Genomic DNA, 15,670 nt, shown 5'->3' with positions numbered 1-15,670 from the left:
CCAGTCCTTCGAAATGTACCGGGTGCGAAATGAAATTTCGGGTACACGCGGTAATCCTTTACGTTCGTTGCAACGCAAAATCACAGTCAACGTCCCCTGGTTGGCTGCAAATGCTTCTCGTAATTTATCTTCCGCGCCAAGGTCATAAAATAAACGAATGCCCTTTTTGTAGCTGAATATATTCAGTATATATTAATCAAGGGTCGTGAGCAGGAAAAATATTTCTGTGGAAACGCGTGACATTGTTTGCCACATCGTTCTCCCAGATAATACGCGGTAAAGCCTATCGACTCGTACGTGAATTATTTGAAACAAGCGCCGCCGATCAAGCTGAATGACTCACACAAAAGGAAAAAGAAGGACGCGATAAAGGTTAGTCGAAAGATAAAATTTCACGGGCGACGTTACCGCGCATAGATTGACAGTCGTGGCTCGTCGATTCCGACCGGGAATTTTCCACGTAGTACGATGCGTTGCACGGTGCGACACGAAGCTCAGTCAACTGACAGACCGTTAAACGATCGTATTAGTTTATGGAAATAACAAGCGCAAGTTGAGTCGATACGTAGGGAAATCGGCCGGTACAAACGGTGTGCAACGTGTCGGCGTGTCAGGAATATCGAAGCGCGGATAAAGCGGCGGGGTGTGTGCGGCGTATAGGTGACGAGAGACGGTACGCGGCCACACGAATCCAGTTGCATTTTCCCTACGCTCTATACGGAATGAATCGTGACGTTATCACCGACGATGGAATTAATTATTGGAAAGCGGCGAACGGTCAATTATTCACGGTTTTAATTAGCACGCTACCACCGGCTGGTACACTCTTGCTGCTCGATCGAACATCGTCGTTCGCCAGCAGACGGAAGATTTTTGCCGGGATGCGATGCGTCGTATTAGCGTCGCCTGGCCAACGCAGTTCCGACGTTCTCGCGCTTATTTTCCCTTTCGGACGAATCGTTTCGTTAGCGCTGGATAAAACGAGCCGCAAATGTCGCACGCGATACGGTTCGCTGGCGCGGGATCGACTTCCGTCGGAACTCGACAGGCAGCCGCAGCTGTGCGCGTGCATCGTGCATGCCGAGTCAAAAAGTAAGCGATATCGCGCGCGTCGAATCGCACCCACAGTCTACGCGCGATGTCGCTGTTCGAGCGTTCAGCCAAAACCGGGAGATCACCGCGTGATCGAATTCGCTCGCGTTCACCGTTTTTCGGTTTGGTTCGGTTCGACTCGGCTCGAGAGAAAAACCGGCAGAATGTGGGCTCGGTGCGCGTTATACCGAAACCCGATACCGTCGCACACGGAAATGGTCGTTGTTCTAGATTCGAATGAAATCGATCGCGAAATAGCTTTTTCGCGCTATTTACGGATCACTTTGTTTCCGACCGCTGTGTCGCGACGTCACACGTTCCTATAGTTTCTGCGACGGTAGGAAATAGTTTGCCGCCGATCACGCGACTCGCGCCATATCCTGAAAATCGTATTTCATCGTTGTCGTTGCGCTAATTATACCGTGGACGCGATGGACCACGTCACTTTGCTCGCCATGAACCCTAATAATTTCACTAGGCTGTAAACGGCAAGTAATCGAAGCGTTAAAGCGATGGTTCTTGTTATCACCGAGAAACAGCCGAACGTTTCACGTACAGAATTTGCACGCCGTTTCGCTATTGTCACGCGCGGTATTTCACCGTGGTAGTGGTCCATTGATGATGTAGATTCGACCCCTATCTAACTCGCTTCGATCTGGGTATTTGCTTGTTAAGTGACGGTATTGACGCGCGCGACAAGCAAATATCCATAATCGAGGATCGAGTAATTGGTTTCGTTCGAGCAGGACTCAAAGTCCGTGCCCTAACACAGTGAAAGGTGAAGGACGAGCGATCGCGGGGCGCTCGACGGATCAAGAAACTCGTCTCGCTTTATTACTTAGAACGTAATTTAACGGGATAGTAAGTTAATTAAGGAGCGCAACGTGGCTGTGTTTGTATCCGCTCGAGAGAACCACTCGACCGTCGTTGACCTTCGGCAGAAAACAGAAAACGAATTAACGTTCAGCGGGTGGAAAGGTTGAAAATCGTTGATTAATTTCTCGATATTATTTCCCGAGTAAAGCGACGGAACTTGTTGAACGAGAGCTCACAGACACGGCGATTGTCGCGTCGTGTCGGTTTTTGTAATCGATCGTTTGACTTCCGGCATCCTGCTGACGACGTAGCAACGTCGAGTAAATGGCAACCCGATCGTAATATAATCGTCCGCGAAAACGCGATATTATTCTTCAACTTGAAAACTCGATTCGCCACTCACCGCGAGTACCGAATCTAGCTTTCTTACGCGAATTACTTTGGCCGGAGTTTACAAACGTTATTTAAAGTTTTCGAAGAACATTCGCGAGAGGAGTCTATCCGTACTCTGGCCGCGACCATCTCGTCCGGTACTCTCCGATTTACCTAACATCGGAATTCTTGCTCGTCTCGCGGTTCTTTTGCTCTTGTTCTACCCTGCGCGCCATTTCTTAATTCAGGATTAATTCAATTTCACGCTGTCGACCGACGTTCACGTTTACTTCGCCATTGATTCCGTTTGGAAGTTGCACGCGACCGTCGCGTCGCAAGTAAAATACGAATGTAGCCCTAGACCGTTCGCAATGAGCTTCGTCGTCTGGAATCGATAGTTCTTTTTCTCGCGCGCTCGGGTTTAAACCGATCGACTTTCGACCCGCTCTCTTCTCTCTCTTTTCCTTCTTTCGTTCGTTGAGTTTTCCTTGACGGTGGAAACGACGAGAAACGAGATCCGTTCGCGAGTTTCTCGTCGATGGCGATAAACGAAACGACCTCGCCGGAAAAAGCAGAGTATAATACATCCGTTAACGAGCAACGATCAAAGTTTCGGCAAAAGTACGTTGATTAAGCATACTTTAAACAGAAATCTCGTTTGAAATTCTGATCCGGAACTCGGTCGGTATTCAAATGATGGTCCTTGCGCGTCCTTTTTTGGCCGATCGTTGCCACGAAACTTTTGCTCCGTGCCAATGACGGAGTTTTTTCGGTTGCGCGCGATCGACGATGTCGCGTTCGAACCAGTTTCGTCCCAGTTCGTTAAACTTGCGACCTGCTGCACCGAATCGCGTTTCCTCATAATTACAGGTAAATTCGCGCGCGATCGATAAGGTCCCACCTATGCAAGCACATCGATCGTATCTCTGCACACCGCGGAGAAACGAAAATTACCATCAAATTGCTTTGGTTCTCGCGGTGTTTGCCAGAGTCCATTTTAACGGCGTTGTTCGCACCATTTGCGAAAGCTCGCGGCTCGGTACGCTTCGTTGAAAACGGTACGCTCTCGCGACCCCGGTGAAAAATGTCATCGAAACATGGACTGGCGCGCCAGGTCGCGTCGTGCTCCATGCACGCTCGAATTCCTCCTCGGATCGAAAGGTAAACGCTAATACTCGCAAACTAATAAAAACGACAATGGTGCGTCGCGACGTGGCGTCATTGCGAAATTTCATTAACCGCGAAATCCGGTCGATCTCAGTCGTCCGTTAAAGGACTGCGGCCAGCAAGGATAATGTGAGGTCGGACGTTCGAGAGGGAGCACAACGCTTTGATCCTCGGTCAAAGGCCAACGTCTCCGAAGGGAGAGCGACGTTACCGTGGCTCCCTTGGCCTATTGTGGCTCCTATTGTTGCGCAAACTGCATTACAACCGGACGTGGTCGCGACCTCCCTTCCGTGGCTCGTAACTCAGTGTCTCGCGGCCGGGTGCCGGCTTTGCACAATGCAACGGCAACTGCACAGCCTGTAACACCGGCGACAGACATCCACGCGACGTAACGTTACGTTGCCTCGTCGGACAGGCTGTACGTTCCGTCTACCAACTGCCGGGTAACCTCGCCCATAATCTTAATCTCTTTTCGAAAACTCAGCCAGTTTCTTAACCGTTGCTCCAAACCTGAGGACGTCGTACTCGACGCTCGTCGAGTATTCGTTCGAACGAAATAACGCGACGACGTTATGCGCGGTAACTCGAACGCGCGCTCCTCAACGACGAGAACCTTCGGAAGGAGCATCCGCGAAAATCCGCGTGAAATTCACCCGATTTCTATCTCCGGCCTAAACGACGACTCCACACCGAGTCTCGAGGCTACAGCGTCTGTCGTCTGTACCACGATTAACGACTCTTTGGTTTTGCACGTCGAACTTGTCGCGGTGATCGGTGGAAGCTTGCATGTTAATATTCCGCAGCGCGCCAATGCGCGTCGATAAAGTTTAGAGTATTCAACGTTTCATCGATCCTGTCATCGTGTTCGATGACTCTACATATTGTCAACGGTGGCTGTCGTTTCGAAACAAGGACGACCGTTTCTTTCTGACGAGCGAGCGCACGCAGCTGTAAATCCCTCGACGCGCGTCTTTCCCTCTGCGCGGCTTTCACTCTCCCCTTGGAGTGGTGTGTACGTTTCTATATCCATCGCGAAGATCTAGCGCAATCGTCATCGGCAGTCGTCACCCACTAGACGACGCCGAGAGGGTCTAGACCTCGGACAACAATGGTGCTCCCAAGGGATAAGGTGCTATTAATAATTCGGAAGCGACGTCGTTACGCTTTAAGCGCGCCACGGCTGGTCGACGGGGAATCTCGAAGGGGAGGAAACGGAAATGAGGGTAAGCTGAACTATTCGTTCTACTCTCTAGAGGCCGACATCTCAATTAGCCTGCTTGCCAGCAAACTACATTCCTCTCGCGATACAGTCAGTTCAGAGCATACTCGATTCGCGGTACGAAAATTCCTTGGCCATCGTGATATCAGCCGTAGATTTTTGGAATTTTTGAAACCTACGAGGCTAACTTCGATACATCGCCCCAGGCGATGTCGCAGCTTTAATTTAGCCTGCCGTCGAATTTTACGAGGCTCTAGTCGCGCCTGAAATACCGTGCGAACCAGGGCGCTCGTAAACGTCCTAATTAATTTAAAGCGACTCGATTTTACGGATCCGTACGACGAGAATCGGTGGTCCGCGATTCTGATCCGTTCTTGATTCCGGCATCTTCCGGATCGTTTCGAGTTTAACCCTGGAGCCGCGAAATTCGACGCAAAGTTTGAACCGCGACACCCGTATCACGAGAAACTTTCCGCTTTGTTCCTCCAGACGGAAACACAATCTACAAGTTTCCAGCGTTAGTTGCTCTTGCTTTGCATTCGCTGTAGCGAGAGAAGGCGAGTGAAAAATTCTCGAAACATTCGATGGTAATTGCCAAACGCGATTTACATACTCGAAAGCATCGCCGATCAATTTTAAATTCACTCGATCCAGCAATGTGCTTTTTCTCCGAGCGAGCGAGTCGGTCTGTTTCGTTGAACCGATCCCCTCGAAAAATAAGAGGGAACGCTAGCGACTCGTGCTCCACTCTAACTGCCAGTAAGGGGGAAAATCTTTGTCGCAGAAATTCAAAGGTATAAAGTGTCGACGAAGCGTCCTGGGAACGGGATCGCGCCGACCCTTGTAAAGACGTTGAATTTTATGAAACGTCGAGGGGATTCCGTGAAAATATGTAAATACGCAATAAAGCGTAAGCCCCCCGATGCCACCCTTCGGGTCTCTTCGCCATCTTTACCTCCTCTTCTACCCTTCCCGCTTCTTCTCCTCGTCCCTTTCTCCCTTTTAAACGATGCCCCTCTCCGTTCCCGGGACTACGCAAAATTTCAACACTAGGCTGCCCATGCGTCAGATTCCACTGAATCTTCCTCGATGACAAAGACAAGCCTCCATTTATAAACTGACTGCTGCTCCTCCTGTTTCTTTCATCGTCTCGTTCTTACGCCGAAACGAATCTATGGAATCTGTCGGTCGCGTTCTCTCGAACGTCGGACAAATTGGCCGATATTAAATTACGATCCTTCTCTATCGAAAACGAGACAAGGATAGAGAAAATCAGACAGCAGAATTACGGTTCCTCGTATCTCGTAATGCGACGACGCGACGCACCTGCGCAAGGAATTAAGCAACTGATTAACAGGACTCTAATTCGCTGCGCGTCCTCTGCTATAGCCCTCCCTCTTCGAGTTAGCGCCGCGCCGTACGAAACAGATATGGAAGAGACGGAGCACGACAATAAGCGTAGACAATGTCGCTTAACGTGTGTAAAACGGTCGGTCACATCGGAGGGTTCTGTCGTTGGAAACTGCGAGAGGGGCACCGAGCACACTCGACTCTCCGTAAATAACGGACTCGTCGTTCGCTCCTACGTATCTAACCTGTCCCTTTTACGATTCTCTTTCTCCCTCTTTCTCTATTTCTCCCTCTCTCTCCCTCTCTTTCTCACCCTTCTATATGTTCTGTCGCATATCCATCCGACTGTACGAATTGTCGGTATAATAGCGCCTAACAACCGGTCCTCCGACTGAAGTTAATTTGCAAGCAAGATGGCATACTCTTTTTGACGATCGTAACGTTTGCCTTGTTAAAACGAACCCCATTATCCCTTCGGTGTCGCGACGCTCTACCTCCCTCGTTGTCTCGACTACTCCTCGTGGAAACATTGCAGGATGAATGGTCCTTCGGCGAACGTGGGTCGCACTCGAATCATCGATCTTGCACCGCCATGCATCGTGGGGTTAATGCGCTTGACAAATGCTTCTTAGTAACTTCCGTTCTCCGTCTCTCCCTTTCCATTCATTTTCAACCGAGCCGAACGTAGATCGAGCAGGTGGCCAAACTCGTCTCGTATTCGACGTATTTTCGTTGCGTTTATCATTAATATTATTCCTGATGTTAACAGTCGCACGAATTTTGGATAAACTTGTATTGTTGGTGTATCAGTCGCCTCGGGAACGATACATCGGATGTGCTTGAATAAAATTAAACGATTCCGCATAGTTTCTCGATGCAAAGTCACAGTTTTCTCTTTATTGCGAGTTGTACTTGTGGAAAACGTGCTTGCCGCGTAGAGCAAAGCGAGGCGATAGTCTTCGAGGATGAAAATATCGTAAAAGCGTATTTGCCTTGAACGTAACTAGAGAGAAAGAGACGAGAGAGAGAGGATTTGGAAACGCATGGCAAAGTTGGCGTTACGGCCTGCATTGGACCGTGTGAAAGCCAAGCGCATGTTGCGCCGGTCCCATGAAATTTGCATCGATATCGGACCGTTTGAATTCGAATTGACGCGCGATAGTCGCACAGCGGCTTGCGAACGATTAGAACGTAATCGTTATGTCGCACCTCGATCGTACGATCAATCCGTGTCATCGTGGAAGATTTATGAAAATACTTGGCCCTGTTGTAGCGTCGCGGTGATCAACGATGACGAGTGGCCGTAAGTTTTCGACGAGTTCGACCCGAAAAGTTGGACGCAAAACTCGCCGGGATGGGAAGCTCTACTAAGATCCAAGGAAAAGTTTCGCTTTTTACTCGTGACTTTGGAAACTTTTGCTCAATCTTCCGTACGACACGTGTGCCGTTGGACTCTAATGGAAAACAGAAGCCCGCGGCATTGCATTTTCCACGCGGTTGAACTCCAAATCTTTCGCGACGTCACGCTTCTCGCCTTCATCGATCGGCGCCGCTTGGTTCAATCGCCGTGATCAGAAAACTTACGCGGTTTTAATTAAGACACCGAGGCCACCGCAGGTTAAAGTTTTCGTTTCGGCAAAGGACCCTGGGCCGAGAACGGCGACGAAAGGACGTCCGAAAATTCCACCGATGCAAATTCGAAGTTTGCCGTGACGCTTCTTCGTCCGGGCGTTCGTAGCGCCGATGCAAACGTTGATTCCGGTCGATAACGAATTCATTAAATGCGTTTCGAATGCGACACGAGCCGCGTCCGCCATTAGCACGCTGCTGGACGTTTCGACCAGCGCCTCGGGTCTTTGAGGGTTAATTGCGGCCATGTTGCGGAATTTCATTAATCGAAACGGCTTTCAAGGCTTCTCTGCTATTTAAACTACACGCGGTCGCGCGAGCTGTTCGCGGCTGATTGATGGCCGTGGCGCGGTCGCTTTCGTGTCCAACGACGTAGATACGCCGCTTACATAAATAAGTAAAATCAACAGAATTAAGCTGCCACCGCTATAGGTCTCTTAGGTATTTCGCTGGCCACGGAGGATCAGCTGCTGTCGCGTCGTAGCGCCCAGGATACGACGTGGAATCGGACGGACCGCGTCGTTAATTACACGGGGCCGTTAGGCTAGCTCGCACACTTTGGTAGTTAATTTTGCGAGGACGCGGACGATGTAGCCGTTAAGAGCAATAGCGACGCAGGGCTAATCAAATTACGCAGTTTGCAGGGAAAGAAGCGTGACGCTTATGAAAAATTCCAGGCAGTAGGATGGCGCGCGCATGTATCCTGAGCTAAAAGCAAACGTTAAATCGTAAGCAAACCCGCGAAATACGCGCATGAAATTATAACGAATCCAGGAAGGAGCTTCCCGAGGGTTCTTACTTTTAACGTGGAAAGTAGGTACGAGGCGGTGGCAGCAGCCGCGTTACCACCCGAGAAGAGGTAACTGCTGCTTGTTGCACGTACCTTGAGCTCGTTACAACGTGGAAAAACCGAGAATTCAAATGAGTACCGTAGCTCCGGGGCGTTTATATGGTAAACAGTCACCCCTAAGCGATATTTATACCAGACGGGGATGCTATAACCAGCGAGTAAACGCGAAACGCTAGCTAATCCTTCCGGTTTAGGTTTTCGAGCGTCGCGGACGATCGCTTACCAAAGAAAGAGAGAGAAAGTGAGAAAGAGAGAGAGAGAGAGAGAGAGAGAGAAAGATTTATCGACGATAAACGGAAATTTTCATGCATCTACGTCCATATTCGTGGCATGCGTCACGCTCGATAAACAAGAGGGTGAAACGACCGCGACAAATCGGATTCGACGAACTGGGACACTCGGACACTCTCGGAGTCTCTTTCGTTCGTATATAAGTGGAGAAGAGAAAAAAAAGTCTCTGGTGAAATTCTCGAACGGACGTGGCGCTTGGTACATAGTTGCAGGTTCGATTCTTGTTTCGATCGTCCAGCGTGGAGAAAACGAAAGCAACGGACCGAATCGAATGGAAACTCGTTTCTTCGAAATAGCCTACCGGAAATTCCCGAAGGATTTTCTCGTTCCGTATGATCAGACCTTCGTGCTTTCCATTTACCTGCTCGAAAGATCGTCTTGTGCAAGCAGGATGCTACGACTAGTTTACGGCAGTCCGTCCAAACCGAATTTCATAAGCGGATCTCTTAATCCTATACCGCGTGCGCTTTACATATCGCTGCCCAACATCATCCTCGTTCAATTGTGTTTGCATCCGAATATCCGGATTTTCGCTATCGAAGAATGCGGCCCGGATATTCGTCGACTCTGTCCATCTTCTCTTGCGCTGAAATTTTCTTCCACCGATCCAATTCGGCCGCGAAATCGAAATCGAAATCGAGTAACGACAACGAATGCAACCTTTTAACGATACCATCCGTCTATTTTCGTTTGCAGTACCATTGGTCAATATCAGCGTCGTGGAAGGAAAACCAGCGGAACTGCCATGCGACATTACTCCACCCGGAGAGGACAGCCTGCACATGGTCTTTTGGTTCAAGAACGAGGCTGGAGTGCCGTTGTATACGTGAGTGATTCGTTCTTTGCTCTTGTTAGTACGCAGTAAGATGGTTGGCGAGTTGGTTAATTTACGCGATCGAGCGAGATTGTGTCGGAGGATGCGGCGCTGAAATCCGTGCGGTGTCTCGACGACCGACGACCTGCCGCTTTGGTTGGCCGCGGTGACGAAAAATTCATGGCGTTTGAGGAATTCGCAACTCGCGCGACTAGTATGCAGTAAACGACGCCGGTCGGATCGCCCTCTCTTTCCCATTACAATGCCCGTACACCATGACGGCTGCAGATACAAGCCGGTCCGCGTTATTAAACGTACGTCACTGCTCGTTCCTCGCTCGCCTCTTGCCACTCGAACTCCAAATTCCTTTCTGCATTCCGTTTTGCGGACGCGACCGCGAGCTTCTCCCGTTTGCGAGTTGGCCGCAATAATGCCACCGCGGAACCTTCATAAAGGCCTGCTGTTTCCGCAGCAGTTCCGCGTGTTTCTTTTCTCCGAGGAAAATTTTACGCGGCCATATACGTCGCCACCATCGCTGTCACGTCGGATCGCTAAACGACTGGACGCGTCTTAATTGAAACGGTTATTAATTAAAAGCTGGCCGTCGCCGCCGCGACCCTTTCGAACTTGCGGATCAATGAAATACGAAACGTTTTAATTGACAATTATTTCGCTCGATCGCGTATCTATAATTTTACTTAATGAACCTGAAAATTGGAAGGAAACCAGATCAGTGGAAGGGGTGAATTTAAATGCAGCTACAGCGTTCGGAATAATTTTTCTCGCTCGGATGAAAAGAGTAAAGAAAAAGGAAAAGAAGGAGAAAGAGACGAAGAGTAGGCGCTACACAATAGGTCAAAATGACGCCTGCAAGGTATTTCTTTGGAAATACAATCGGATGAAACACGAATCCCTCTTAATTGACAATTATCTCGACCGATTACTCGTTATGATTTTTCTTAACGAACCGTGTACCGTGCCGCATTGGATTTAAATAGAACTTGGTACCTTTCGCGCGATAATTCTTATCCAGACGCTAGGTTTAGTAGCATTTCTTTGAAAAACCTCTTATCGATAAAAACCGCTTCGGCTAAACGAAACGAAAAATTCTGAATTATTTTGAAACGATCATTCAAGCAATTTTAATCGTGTCACGGTCACGCGATACAACGAGTAGAGGCAGATACGTACCGGTGGTCTATGGTTTTGACGATCTTTACCTCTGTTTGCTGAATCTCCTAATCACGACCACGGCCTGTTTTCTGGCTGCTCGCGTATATATGCGTTCGTTTCTATTCGCCAAATATCTCGACCGACGCAGAGCGAATACCTGGATAAAAATAGAACAGCCGCAAACCGAACGGACGGCCGTGATATTACTGGCGTTTTTCAATATTTCCCGTAATTCGCGATAGTTTGGGAAGTTTCGCAATTAAACTTGCACGGCTGCCGCGGTTTGCTTCTTCGTCGGTGGCTCTAGAATTCGGCACCGTCACTGCTGACGCTACGATGTTGCATCATTTTTCAAGCGGTTAGCTACCTCAACTACCCAGAGACTGCTGAATGCCCGAGGAAATAAACGATTCCTGGCGATTAATACATCGCTGAGGTTCTTTTTTTCCCCCTCTGCCCCACCCTCTTCTTTTTCCCTCTCAGTGGCTGTTTTTCAACGTTTCGCGGTTTCAAAAGAACAGCGTTAATTGACGCGGTCGGATTTTATCGCACAGATCTTTTATCGTTGTTATTTTTTATTTTTGCGGTAGCTTCGCTTCTCGATACTTTACCGCGGATACGGTCGAATAAATTTTCAATTTCTATGGAATTTCAACGATGTCTCGTCTAAAGCTGCGGTTTTTCGTTTAGCTGGCTTGCATACTTTCCATCTACGCTCTACAACTAGTTCCTAGTGAGTGAGAGATAAAGGTGACAGGCGCGACAATACGTCGATCAGAATTCTTCGTAACAGCGAGGCGTACACGCCTAATGCGGACCGCAGCTACGCACAATCAACTTCGTGGCACGTAATTATAGCGCGTCGATAAATTTGGATCGGTGTCTGAAGGGGCACCGACGTGGGTGGAGCGAGAGCAGCTTCTGGATGGCAGCTTTATCGGCGAATAATTGATAACCGTCGCGACGCCTCTTCGCTGTACCGGCATCGATGTAACTGCGCCATTGGAAGATCCGCGCCAACTTCTGCACACCGCGCGTGATTAATTGATATATTCTCGATCCGCTGGGCTCGAGTTATTGGTTTCAATCGGGAGCCACCGCGAGATCTACGATCTCATCTATAAATTAGGTGCGCAAAGATCGTCACGATACGTTGTAGCGATTAGACGAGACGCGACGTGACGTTACCACGCTTTGATAGAGATACGTAGCTGGAGCAAACACACAGCGACGCTTCAGGCGCGTGTTGACATTCGACGACTCTTTTTCTCGAGGTAGGTCGCGAACTATTCACGGTAACGATTATTGCGTGGAAACCTGGCAAGAGGAAACGACACTCCCTTGACGCGCTTTAACTCGCCCCTTTATTCATCCCTCGACGCCTTCTGCGAAACCGTTACCGTTCGCACCTTGGTTTGTCGCGCGTATCGCGACTGCGTGCAAGGCTTTGCAAATGCCGGAGGAAACGATGGCAGAGCGTGAGCTCGTGCAAACGACGCGATAAAAGAAAGGAAGGCAGAAAAGAGAAACACGGTTTGACGTTTGGATCCGCGGGGGGTATAGAGCTGCGTTTGGTGGACGTCTTGTAATTAATCGACGTCGCGTAGAATTTGAATTTAAAAGCGGCCGACCTAGGTGGCAGTCGCTGCCTACCACGCCCGGCTGTCCGCGTTAAAAAATTTGAATCCGCGATAATCGGATTTCTAAATGCAAATTTAATCGACAGCCCGACTTTCTTGCGCCCCGTGATGGCTGATCAAAGGGCCGATTCTATCGGGATGGACGTTGCGGGGCAAACGCGTTGCCATTTCGCGTGGAATATGAAATATGGAAACAATTAGATTTCACCGGTTTTTCGACCTCGATTTAAAAAGCTCGGTACGTTGGAACGTCGTAACTCGATTTCAACGACGACATTTAATCGGCTCGGTGATCTGAAAAAGAGGGAAAAGGACAGATCGAAAAGGCACGCGAAAACTTAACTCGTTGTTTACAAAGCCATCTCGTTAAGGAAGTATTCGGAAGCTCGTGGACATATCAATGTTGCGTGCGCTCGCTACAGCACTAATTATAACATACCATGCGAGGAAGGGTCGGTATGTGAACTATGCGCATAGCTAAACACACACACACACACACACACACACACGGTATGTTCTCTTAGCAAACCTATGGTCCCGATAAAGGATACACGCACGGCACCCTCTTCCTATCGAGTTCGCTTCCTATCGCATCCTGTTATCAAATATTTATGCGTATCCTCTTAACGATGTGAATCCTTTGTCTGAATAAATTTGACACGTCCATTGAAATAACGCTCGACGCTGTAGCTCGCTGACTATATAATTGCGCTATAAACCACTCCTTATCGCGCTATCACAGCGATGAAAATTATGAAACGCGGTTTGTTCAGCGAGACATTTTTCTCTCGAGTGGATAATCAAAAATGACGTTCACAATGAATGTCTGTATAAAATATCATTCGAGAAGGACGTACGATTGGAGCAGGAAATAAGAAACGTCCCATAAAAGAGAAGAAGGAGCGTTTACGACATGGGGACACGTAGGCGTAGATATCGAGCAGGTAACACCAAACAGTATGTACTGGGTTGTCCGAAAAGTTTCTTTCGTTTTATAAGGAAATAATAGACACACAATATTTTTTGTTTTATATTATTTTGTCGAATTACGTACGATCCATTTTGTTCTATTGAGATTGAGGTGATATTGGGTGTACTGCGATAAATAATCACTCGGTGTTTAGGTTAACAATATATTTATTAACAAGTGTCTTGTTTTAATCGCGTCGCGTATCGCTTTCATTTCGCTAGTCAATCTCGCTGCGCGGCTACGACTCGACTTTATCGCTTCCTGGTTCGAACTTAACTGTCGATCACATTCGATTATTTTCTTTTTGTCGCCCCTCAATATACCCACTATCCACACGTTTGTTCGCGACCGTTGTCACGCACGCCTTCTTCTCGAACATTGGGATATTGATGGCTCATTAGGCACTTCGCTTCGGTGATGTACATTGTTCCCGAGTGCCGCCACAAGATAAACACCGCGACATTTCACAGACCTGGTTTCACGTTTGTATGAAGGTGCACTGTTGTAAAAAACACTTTTGCGAAAGAAACAGTTTTCGGACAATCTAATACCTAGGACAAATTTCGACGCACCATGATTTTCCTCGATGACAAACAAGCGAGATTTTTCGCCACTCTATCAGCGCGTTTTAATGGAAATTGCAAAATGGATCGACAGGATATTTGATTCCTCTCTTCGTATTTTCCACCCACTCAAACATTTCTAGACAGCTACTCATAGAGGAATTGTGTGTTTAGACGGACATAATTTATGGGTTAGACGTATAGTGCTGGGTCGAGTTTCGCAAGGTGACCCCTGGAGATCCTAATCCCCATCTTGACCCGAGACCTCCTTCCTGACCCCGTTTGCCTCCGGCGTCTCCGAGGTGTTCTCGATTCACCGTTGAAGTATAAGCTCCAGAGAAACCACCGATCTTCCAACTTAATCCGAATAACGTTCGATATCCGTACATTGGCGACGATAGTGGCAAACGTTTTTTCGCCGCAAGCCGACCGATCGCGAGTTGGTAGATCTGGCGCGAACGACGAATAGATATCGATTTGCCTGTACACGCGACAACAAGGATAATAGATTTAGGACGAGAACGACTGTCCTCGATAGGATCGGAAAAAAGAAGTTGAAAGTTGGAAAGAGAAAAGTTTGTTAGGGGCAAGAAAGCGAGGAGAAGCGCGAAAAGTTTGCAGCATACGATCGCAGTAACTCGATCGTTAAACGATAAAGATGGAGTGTTCGGCAAACAGAGTGAAATTTCTAGGAACGAATTCATTGTCTGAAGAAAGAGAACGAGCCGGTGCTCGGATCGGTTAGGAAAGGTCGAACGGTGGACGAAGGGCTTCCGGCGAAAGCAGACCGTTGGTCTTGGGGATTCGTCCGAGGATTACGTGCCGGGTCGAAACTGACCGGGGATCTCTGGCCTCGGTCTTGCCCTCGGATTCCTAGGTCGGAACCTATTGCTTCGCTGAGAATTCCATTTGAAAATCTCGATCGAAAAGCAGCGGATCCGATGTCGCGCGAAACGACCTCGAAACCGGACATAAATTTCGTTCGTTCGTTATCCCTTTTCGTTTTCTCCGTGTCCCCGGTCCGGTTTTCGCTTAACTTCGTTCGCCGCAATTATCGTCTCGCCGCGATTCGTTTTAACTGCAAACCGCAAGATCGGCTCGGCCTTCGATCGACGTAAAGGAAAATCAGAGGAAAGTTTCCTTTGAAATTTTAAAAGGAGCGCGAGTCATCGTCGACGTCGTATTTCCTCGGTCAGGGATCAAGGGACCGTGACCGAAAATTTTATTCGGACACGTCCGCTGTCTGGTCACAGCTGTCGATTCCTGGGAACGAATACGCCACTGTCGTGCGAAGAAAACGGTGGAAAAGAATGAGAATGAGCTCGTATGATGGACCACGCGGTTCTTCATGATATTCAGATTTTTCAGCCGGTCGTGAATTGTAAGAATCCGATAATTCCATCGTGGCAAACACGACTCGATCAACAAAGGAGAGTCATCGGTTCAGTCGCGTTCACGCTCTAATTTGTATTCGGATAGAATCGGGGCTAGTACGTTTACGGAGATTTTACCACTACTATACCTATATATCCAGATATAATCAGATTTATAGTTAACGCACATAAATCTGATTAATTGCAATTACCGTAATTATCGGTGTTTCATAGCTTATACACGTATAAATCATTATAGAAGCGTTACATGCAACTAGGTAAGCTAGCGATCGTGCAAGCGATGGAAAAATTAATGTCGCCTCGCAGGCAACGTGGAAAACATTCTGCCGG

The 15,670-nt window shown here is 48.3% G+C and overlaps 1 protein-coding gene across 7 annotated transcripts in view; it reads left to right on the top strand.

The window, feature by feature from the left end:
- LOC122567533 (nephrin) overlaps positions 1 to 15,670 on the top strand; it is a 253,645-nt gene that overhangs the window by 82,624 nt on the left and 155,351 nt on the right. For 2 of the 7 annotated variants that reach the window (XM_043726170.1, XM_043726176.1), the window contains exons 1-2: positions 78 to 4,670; positions 9,483 to 9,612. In XM_043726170.1, the coding sequence (XP_043582105.1) occupies positions 4,556 to 4,670; positions 9,483 to 9,612 (245 nt within the window). In that variant the 5' untranslated portion in view covers positions 78 to 4,555. Of the gene's footprint in view, positions 1 to 77; positions 4,671 to 9,482; positions 9,613 to 15,670 lie in introns of those variants that run through there. The other 5 variants (XM_043726172.1, XM_043726175.1, XM_043726171.1 and 2 more) reach the window with 4 other exon arrangements.

The sequence above is a fragment of the Bombus pyrosoma genome, linkage group LG5 (genome assembly GCF_014825855.1).
Source record: "Bombus pyrosoma isolate SC7728 linkage group LG5, ASM1482585v1, whole genome shotgun sequence".
Classification (NCBI taxonomy): Eukaryota; Metazoa; Arthropoda; class Insecta; order Hymenoptera; family Apidae; genus Bombus; species Bombus pyrosoma.
This window is presented reverse-complemented; position numbering and strand designations above follow the sequence as displayed.